General features: G+C 27.1%; 2 protein-coding genes and 1 pseudogene across 2 annotated transcripts; 2 read left to right on the top strand and 1 right to left on the bottom strand.

Moving 5' to 3' along the window:
• Window positions 1-3,297: 3,297 nt before the first annotated feature.
• Window positions 3,298-4,793, bottom strand: LOC112683613 (39S ribosomal protein L37, mitochondrial). The gene has a single exon (XM_025554716.1). It carries the CDS (start codon window positions 4,659-4,661, stop codon window positions 3,402-3,404), a length of 1,260 nt encoding a protein of 419 aa, XP_025410501.1. The 5' UTR covers window positions 4,662-4,793; the 3' UTR covers window positions 3,298-3,401.
• A 2,028-nt stretch (window positions 4,794-6,821) lies between these two features.
• LOC112683627 lies at window positions 6,822-7,574 on the top strand (annotated as a pseudogene).
• An 855-nt stretch (window positions 7,575-8,429) lies between these two features.
• LOC112683622 lies at window positions 8,430-10,128 on the top strand. Its single transcript, XM_025554732.1, has 3 exons — window positions 8,430-8,447; window positions 8,515-8,767; window positions 10,118-10,128. The coding sequence occupies exons 1-3, from the start codon at window positions 8,430-8,432 to the stop codon at window positions 10,126-10,128; spliced, it is 282 nt and encodes a 93-aa protein (XP_025410517.1).
• The last annotated feature ends 418 nt before the right edge of the window (window positions 10,129-10,546 follow it).

Raw genomic sequence — 10,546 nt, 5'->3', positions numbered from 1 at the left:
GTTTGGTAATATGTCAGTTTACTCTAATACCAAAACTAAAACAACAACAAATTGGTTCTACTGAACGGAGATTGTTATGTTGCACGTTTGTAGGACGGAGATAATAGCAAGTGTGGTGTCCTCATAACTGTTCCTGTGAGGAAATTCTGAAAAAAATAGTAGCCTGTATACTCACGACTAGGAAGTAAAAAGTAGAAACATTTTGACTCATGTAAAATCCTCATGTTATAATTTATTCATAAAAAAGTATGTAAAATATATGTTATGTTTTTTTTTTAAGTTTTTAAATAAACTAAAATCAAAAATAAAAAATGAAATTAAAGTTCGACCAACGGTTTATAAAATATGTTAAAGTAGGTAGTGTCCGTACGTATTGAAAACACACAATACGGGTATTTGTTATTTTACCACGGAAATGTTATGGTTCGTTGTGTTGTAGGAAACAATGTGAGAATGATTGCCATGTAAATTTATGAAACCCTAGTATGAATATCAGTAGAACGGATAATGATAACAATCAAAACTATAAAATTTGTTGATGTCACCATTGGTCACCATATATAGCATAGATTCTTAACATACGACACTCTACAGTATTTTCTAAAAATCAGTAGGCACCCTAGAATAGTATATCGAGTATTTTTATTGATATTTTATAACTTCGATTTTCATTTGTTAAGTGTAACCAAACATATTAATATAGTTTATAAAAAATTAAATATTTTCAACATTAATTATATACAACTAAATAGGTTTAATATTGGACTAATTCTGTGTTATTACATTAAACGATTAAACATCCTACACTAAAACTTTCGTAAAATAATTTATTTTAAACTGTAAAAAATATGAATAATTGCTTTTTAATTAAAATTATTTTACGACGCTCTTGATTCAAGTTCATAGCACCGTCCTGAGTAGCATTCTCTGTTCAGTATACTAGGTTTGCAGTATTTCGTGTATATTGAGGACCGTTTAAATATTTTTTGGTGCTCCATGTTTTCGAGCTGTTCGAATATCGAAAATTAACACGGAGAACACCGTGCGACATAAGTGCACAGACAGTGTGAATCAGAAAATAATATCAGTGCATAGGCTGTGCAATGTGTACGTTCCCACACAATGTCATAGTAAAATCATAACACTGTGCACAGATCGATGACGACGTGAAATACCTAACCTATAAACAGTTCATTATAAATACATTAGCTAGGGTGCTTCGGTACTCTGATTGGGAACCTCTGAATTATAGAGTGAACTATACTATATAATCAATGGTACCACTAACATAATAATATAGGTTGCCACTTTACACACGTTAAATTCGTCAATCAATACTCTTAAAAATTAATTTCACAATGTCGTTTTTATTTAACTAGAAATGGATTGAAATTAAAAAGATGAATGTTTAGGTATATTTTTCGGTTTCATTTTCGATTCACTAACGTCATTGAACTTCTTAGTGGGAAAGTACATCAATATTTCTACTGCTTATATTTTATATCTTGAGTGGCCTATCGGTTTTATAATGTTTTCCTATTTAATTCGAATAATTAAACAAAGGACTAAAAGCCAGAAAATATTGCTAATATTGTTTAGACAATTAACTATCTAGTCAATTGAGTACTACTGGAAATACGAGCAGTATATGAAAACCGCGGAGCAACAATCAAACATCTCCATTTTTTTGGCTTTCAATTTTTATTATTACATAAAACATTTTACGTTCATTAGTAACAACAATCAGACAAATCCAATCATTAAATTTATTAATTTATTAAGATATTATACAAATGGAAATATCTAGTTTCTATTACGGTATAACAACTTTTTTAAGGAATAATATTATATGAACTTAATCTCATTACATTTTTTTTTATATACGTATAGCACCCTTCCAGATTTTTGTTTTATTACGACACTGTCGGGGAGAGGATTTCGGGGACAAAATCCCACCTCAAAATATGCAGTAATTAATTAGAAATTTGGATTTTCCATCTTTAAAGATCCTTTTATTTTTTGCTCATTAATTTTTTTAACGTGTATAATCCCCTTCCTTCCACCACAGAATAATTTTGTTTCACTACGACCCAGCAATTATATAATTGTATAATTTTTACAATGTTATAGGTAAGAAGAATTAATTCATGTTAGTTATTTTTACTTTTATACGTAATAAAAATAATTTAAAAGTACAACAACCAGACATCTCCAAGCCATTACTTTATTTTTTTGAGAATTTAAAAATACACTTTGAAATTTTTCCATGTAATCAATTATAATTATTGCCAAGGTATTTGAATATTTTTTTGTAAATTTTTAAAAAAGTGTTTTGTTCCTCCTGAACAATTTGAAAAAGTGGAAATATCTTGATGTTGCTCCATGGTCTTCCTATAGTGTTAGTGTTAGGAGGGGTCCGGGTTCAAACTCCCCCCAGGGCCAAAAAAAAAGAAAATTGTTTTATTATTGATGACGTGTAATATATTCGTAGTTTCATTAATACGCTTTGAACTTAATATATGCAACTATACAAATATTATAATAATAAAATAATTATATTCATAGGTGTTTGAAAAATTTACTGTAGTATAAAAGTAAACTGTAAACTGGTAAAAAATATCATTGATTTATAACAGTTATATGTGTGCAACAAAAAAAAAAAAGATAACGATTATTTTTGTTAACACCCCCCCTTCCCCCGAGAAAGATTGAATGTACGCCACTGATAATAATACATTAACATCATTGTTTTAAAATAAACTAAAAAATAATACCTTAATGTAATAATTAGGGTTAATTTACTTGAATGGATAATTTTTATTTTAGTAAGATATCAAAATATTTTAGGTCAAAAATATTCCAATTATGCCATAATTATTTACAATCATATTATTAATAATATATTTTAATATACATAGACAAATAGTTTATACATAGAAACAAATTAATAAATTCATAATAACATGGGCTGTAGCTGTAGTATTATTATACTTATTAAGTATGGCCAGTTTAAAATTGAAAATTTATTTAGATGTAATTCAATAAATTTTCTTCTGTATATTAATTAGAAAAATAAATTATTTTAAATTTATATTGTGTATTATATAAACGAATCTGGTATCTACTCTATCTAAAAAGTAATCTATATTAGAATGATATTTCAGACATTCAATAATTAAACTTAATATTTTATTGTTTTACCCATATTACTGACAATAATAAAATATAATTTAAATTATGTCCTTTATAAATTTTAGCTATCCATAATTTAATAAAGAATATAATATTATTGTTAAATTCATTCATGAAACTAGTTTTAATAAAACATAAAAATATTATTTTAATTTTTTCAACAAACTAGACATTTTAATGCATGACAGATAATTACAAAACAAATACAATTACTTAAGTTCATATTCAGTACCATTCATATAAAAAGACAACAAATTTTTAAACACTTCTTGATTATAATCTTTTAAGATTGGTACACCATCTTCATAAACACATTCTTCAAACAAATTGAACAATGGTGCTTGCCAATAAATGTTCTTCTTTCCATTTTCTTCAGGGCCAGCCAAACTATTCAGTTGGAAAACAGAAAAATGGAACCACTGAGAGTTAGTATGTACACATTGCAAAGTAATAGGTTCAGATAATTCTTTAACATTTTCACCATATTTAGATTTGGCATTTGCAACAGCAAAAGCATAACTCTTCATCAATGATCGACCAAATATTTGTGATTGTAATACTGGGGTTTCATATAAATTCTTAACCTCTGTCTCATTATAATATATAAACGCTGTATGAATATTGTTAAATTTTCCACTTAAAGGTGAAATAAATTCATCTTTATGATAAATATTAATTTCTTCTAATGATACTTTGTAATCTAATGGATATATATCTGGCAGTTCTCCTTGAATTTCATCAACATAAGGAGCTAAATAAGAGTCAGATAAAAGTAATAAATCAGCTCTAACATTCAGGCTTATATTTCCATTTCTTTGCAGAGGTACTTTAAAATAAACATCTTTGGCGATCAATTTATTTGAACTCATACTACCGACACTCGATTCACATAATTGCAATAGTCGACTTACGATTAAATTGTTACGTCTACTATCTGGAATACCATAGTCCCTTGGGAATTTCCAGGCAGGTCTTTTAGGATCTTTTTTAATAGGTAGTTTTTCTTGTACTGCATCGTAAAGAAGTGATGCTGTAATAATTCTTTGAACATGTTCGTCTTGATTAGGTAATCTGTATGCTTCATACAAATCTTTAAAATATTTTGGTAGCCCGGATTCTGGTTCAATCGAATTAGTAAAAACTTTAGCTTGATCAAGCCCACGAACCAAGACATTATGATCACCATACACGTAACATGGATCATAATTCCATAATGGATGTGCGTTATTTAGTTTAGGTTGTAATTTCACTGGTCCAATGACATTGTCAAGTAACTGCTGGATATCTTGTTTTTGAGCCTCAAATATAGGTTCTTTTAAAAACTGCTTAGAATCTATAATAGGTATGTTACGAGCAGCAAGCACTTTTTCAGCGTTTGTTTCAATTAATGTCTTCTTACGCTGGGCACGCCATTGCCATTTTATAAGGCGACCAATATTCTGTTTGTACAACACTTGCGTGATTTTCATCACGAAAACTATGTATATAGTTAATCCTTAAGATTATTCAGTTTTTAAACTAAGCAACTATAGGTAATATTAACAAAAAAAGAGTTCAAACAAAAATTATTTAAAACGTAAAAAATTTAATTATGTATGAACCTAACCTTATCATTATCAATTTCGGCAAATTGTGATAAAACACAATATAACATAATATAGAAAACAATATTTTCATGGAATAAGAAGTTAACGAAACAATTTGATAATATAATTCTTATATTGTTAAAAAAATCAAACACGGTGTTAATTTAGTATCTCATCAGTTATCACTCTTTCAAATCTTATAGATTAATAGTAATAAATAAATAATTATAGAAGTAATAGCTACAGTTTATAGTTTACATACAACTGAATTTTGTAGGTTCAAAAGGAACGTGTAAATAATTTATTTTAATAATTTTATAACATTTAAAGAGTTTTTTTTGTGAAGCTATTTATCAACTTTCTGTTTGAGACTAAGCATTAGATAGTATCCTTAAACCACCCTAAATCTATCAATTACAACTTTTTAAATTATTATGTTAGGGACAACTAATAAGTGATAAAAATGCTAAAAAATTAAATAAAAATATACTATTAGTTGTTTATATATATAGAAATAAGTAAATAAATAAATGCTTAACCTAGAGTATTATATTTGTAAAGTAAGAGCGGTTTCGACTTAAAAATTCATAATCAAGTATTTTTATTTTTTAATAAAATCACAATTGAATAAGGAAAAAATACATTGGGAAAAATTGGTCTTTTTTACCTGTTGATAAATTTTTTTAGTCCAAATCGGTCATTCTTCCCAAGAATAATATTCTAGACTAAGCATTTATTAATTTATTTTTATATATAAAAACTGTTTGTTTATTTATATATTAAATAATAAATTATAACTATGTAAAATCAACTTTTTTGATTTCTTTCAACAGAGTTTATTTTTAATGCTAGGAATATTTAAAGAATTATTTAATATTATTTAAACAATAGTAGTCATATATTATTAGATTATTAATATTACGAATCATGGGTGCGTATTTAATTCATATACATTATCATTGCTGACTTGAGAATAGCGAGTAATTTCAATAAAATAAACAATAAATTAGATTTACCAGTTTTTAAAAAATAATATAATAATATATAACCATGCTTAGGAGTATAATTACGACCACCCAGCCTGCCGTGTTATAAAATAGGGTCTTTTAATGAATAACATAGATACCATGTATTTAAACAAAAATCACGAATCTAAAAACAGTTTAACAGTTTGGAACAAATATTGAAAAATAATATTTTCTGTTTGTATGTATAAAAAAAAATTAAGTTGAAAAATAGTGAATGATAACGAATAGTCATGTATGAATAAATTGTGTTCACAGTAACCTTAATAAATATTCACTACTGTTTTTACTTATTTTATCGTTCTCATATGCGCAATTAGGTGGGGAGCTGAAGGAACTAAGCCCCCTAAAAATATTCAAAGCCCCCCTCCAAAAAACTGTACAAAACTTTATATTATTAGATTGATAAATAAAAAAAATATGTAATTACTACTGAAAAAATGAATAAAATACATTTTTCTTAATCTTTTTTTTGTAACAATATTATGATCATGGTCTTAAATATTATGTCTATTATTTCTAGACCATGCTTATTATAGCGCACCGCAGTATATAATTATCAATAAACAAAATATTATCCCCGGCTATATAGCTTCCATTCTCGGTCGTTTTGCGAGTGGCCGCAATTTACAATCACTATAAGCTATAGCTGTTATACAGTCACGTCATATTATTATGTGTAGGTTTATAAATAGCTCATTTACGGAAAGTACAAAATCTGTATCGATGCTATTAAAAAATTGAGCACACCAAACGACCAAACCGTCCTCAGCAGACAAGCATTACAATATACCATCAAATTTGTTATTTTTATTTCTTAGACTGCATTGACCTTTCAATTACGATTGCATTCCTAATACAGACATACTTACATTATTCGTTTATTCCGTTCATTCGTGCATCGTGATTTGTGATTATATTTTGGCATTTGTTATTTTGTGAACTAAAAAGTTATTACCCATCATTATTACCTAATTTTCTTCTTTTATTTTTTAAATTCAAAGTTAGTAAACTAAAAATGTTTTCGATATTTAATTTAAAAAAAAAAAAGTCAGATTGTATAATTAACAATGAAGGCGAAAATAACTCTAGTCATTCAGAAACTACTATTTCAACTTTTAATAATTTTGTTTCTATGTCTCCTGATGTGAATAATTGTTTAGTTGAATATAAGACAAGTCAATTGACATTATTAAGTCCTAAAAAAGGAAATAAGTTGGATATTGTCGATCTAGGTAATTTAGATTCTGGCCATGTGCAACCTATTTTAAAGGTAAGTTATATTAGTTTTATAATTGTAAGAGTACTAGCTTCTTAACTCCAATTAGAATTTAAAATAATATTTTTTTTCTTCAATATTTAATAATAAAAGTAAAATAATAAATTTATTGCATATAGGTTTATCTTAAAACAGCATTTGGATCACAAAATAGATCTTTTTGTTCCAAATATTTCTAGGAGTATAACTGGCTTGAATATAGCATAGAGAAAATTGCTATTTTTTGCTTTCCTTGCAGAATGTTTTCAACAAGTTCTGGTCATGTAGAAGATGTTTTAATAATTGAAAAAAGGTAAGCTTAATTATTTTAAATACACTGATTTACATTAATAGATCATAATTGTTTAATATTATCTTTAAAATATATTATATAATAATATGTACCTATTTCTATTAATATAGTTGAGTAGAACTAGAGGTACAAAAACAGGAAAAACAAAATTAAAATTGCATGAAATTTTTGACTACCACTTAACTGCCAATTTAAGATAATCAGCTTATAAAAACTCGGTGAAAATAGTGATGTTATAGCAAAGATGTCTACTGCTCTTCAAAAAAAATATAAACAAATAGAATGTACATTAAATGTTTAATTGATACTGTTTTATATCTTGGTAGACAAGGAATAGTGTTTAGAGGACACCGTAAATATGAGACATCAGTTATAAGGGTACTTAATATATTATTTAAAATATTCCTTAAAATTATTTAATTGAATTTCATTGTTAAAATTTGTTTTGTTTTTTGTTTTAGGTAATTTTTAACAAATGTATGAATTTTTATTAAAACATAATCCAGAGTTTTGCAATGTGTATTAAAATACCTTATTGAACCATACAAGTAGGAGTATACAATAAAAACTGATAGAGACATGTGCTAAAAATTTTAAATCTACCACTATACAAGAAATTATAGATTATGGAATGTTCAGTATCTCGTGTGATGAGGTAGGTAAATAATAAATATAATTTTGGAAGTAAAAATTGAATTTTTAATAATTTATGTATATTTAATAAGTTTTCTACACTTACTAGGTCTCACAAACAAGAACAATTAATTATTTGTGTAAGATATCCCTATGGAATGGACATCTGTGAACGATTTTTAGGATTTGTTGACGTATCAGAAAAGCAAACTGCATACGCTTTGGTTTTAAAATTAGTTGAATTTTTAAATACAACTAAATTAGATAAAATTTCGATCATAGGACAGTCATATGATGGAGCAAATGTCATGTCAGGTCACATAAGAGGTGTTCAAGCAAAATTGAAAATAGTTCACCCTCCAGCCAAATATGCAGTGTATGTACATTGTATGGCACATAAGATTAATTTAGTAGTTATTGATATGTGTAAGCACTTAAAAGTAAAATTCATAATTATTATTTTATCTACCTATTATTCTTATTTGTATTTATATATATTTGTTTAAGGATGCTAGAAATTTATTTAATGCTTTGGAGGCACTCTATGTTCATTTCTCTCATCCAACAAGAAACATGAAGCTTACTGATTTACAACTTAAATTGAATATGAAAAAGACAACACTTTCTCAGTTAAGTGACACTCATTGGATTTGCTGCTGTAAAAGCTGTGACGCAATGATAATAAATTTTAATGCCATAGCTCAAGTTTTAAATAATGAAATTGATGATCAACAAAGTAAATGTGTTGCCCAAGCAATTGGTATGTTATGATAAATATTAAATAACCAACGGTTTCATATAATGAAACTGATTATTTTATTGTGATTTTTATTTTAGGTATTGTTTCTACAATATCAAATTTTAAATTTGTAGCTTATTTATTCATTCTTCATGATATTCTAAAAGTTGTTAATATATTAAGTACTCAACTTCAGTTAAAATCAGCAACTTTTGGAAATTCTGAAAATTTGATAAAAGGAGTAATTGATACATTACAAAGTTATCGTTCTTCTCTTCACTACAGTAAACTGTGGGAAAAAATGTTTGTATTTTCAAAAGACAATGGAATTGTAATTAATGTTCTTTTTCAAGGTACCTAGAGTAAATTTTTTTCCACTGGCAATACATTATATTATACTGTTAATTAATTAAATATTTAAAATTCAATATGATAATATCCTTTTTTTTATATTTAACTTAGGTGGCTCTAAAAGGCAGAGAAGGGAGTCCATTAATCTAAAAAAATATATGGTTATGTCATCAACTTCAGCTGAAAATAATCACGAAAGTGATAATACAAATACCACTACATTAGAACCAAAAGAATACTGGAAGATACATGCTTTTTATCCAGTAATAGATATTATAATATGTCAAATGAAAGAAAGATTTTCTAAAGAGAGCATTCAAATTGCGACGTGTGTAGATAACTTGTTAAAATTAGACTTTAAGGGATCATCATTACTTATAAATCAATATAAGGTTTTTTTTTATATAATTAATGTTTTCAAGTACCTATTTCATTCAAAAATTGTATATTTGTATTTTACTTTACAGAATTTGTTTGAAGTTATCCTTAATGATTTGAAATGTGAGATGACTGTTTTGAAAAATGTGATAAAAGGAGTTCCTAACTATTTAACCATCAAAGAAAATATATTTAAAGATACTTCTCCAAATCTTTTTAAAATGATTCAATTGGCTATCACTAGGCTTAGGGACTTCTAGCATTTGCATACTTTTTTTAATTATTGTTAAATATAGCAGAGTGCGAAATTAATTCGTTTCTCAATGCCATAATATCAGATCTCAAATTTGAAAGTGCATATTTTTGCATATTTGATAGATTTTGCAGGAGAGTGCATATTTTAAAATTGTTATGCTTATTTTGCATATTTTGACAAATTTTCCAAATTTAAAATTAAAAACTATCGATACATATTTCAACCTATCGAAAAAAAAATATATTAAAAGGACTTAATACTTCCAGTAATATGCTACCTGCAAACTACCTCTCATATCTCGTTATAATTTTCGTGTAAGTATAAATAATGCTATAAACCTGTATCGACTGTATAACCCGCTAGATATCGACCGAATGCCGATAAAGATAATAGTTGATATACAATAATAGATTATTTGTTTAGTGTCCAGTTCAATTGATTGTTATCCAGGGCCGTAGCTAGGGGGTGGCGGGAGGTGCCTACGCCCCGGGCGCAATTCCTGGAAGAACGCATAAATGAAAATCTTGCGTTTAATGTTAAACATTACAACGGACAATGTCCATAGGCGTGCGTACAGGGCGTGCCCAGGCACGCCCTGTGATTTTTCATGGACCGAAGCGCCCTATGCCTCTGATCTACCTAAATTACAAAATTCAATTTTAAAGAGAATTTGAAAAAAATTTTAAAATTCACTATGTGCATTCTGTAGATGAAAGTTTGTATATATTATTGTATATAAACATATTTTGGCTAAGCATTTTGGCATAAATATTCTTAGGCCCAGTACGGTTTCGTCCATCATCGCGGGAGCACGT

This window comes from Sipha flava, unplaced genomic scaffold (genome assembly GCF_003268045.1).
Source record: "Sipha flava isolate LNK unplaced genomic scaffold, YSA_version1 231_pilon_pilon, whole genome shotgun sequence".
Classification (NCBI taxonomy): Eukaryota; Metazoa; Arthropoda; class Insecta; order Hemiptera; family Aphididae; genus Sipha; species Sipha flava.
Note: the sequence above shows the minus strand (reverse complement) of the source record. Positions and strands in the feature narration are given on the sequence as shown.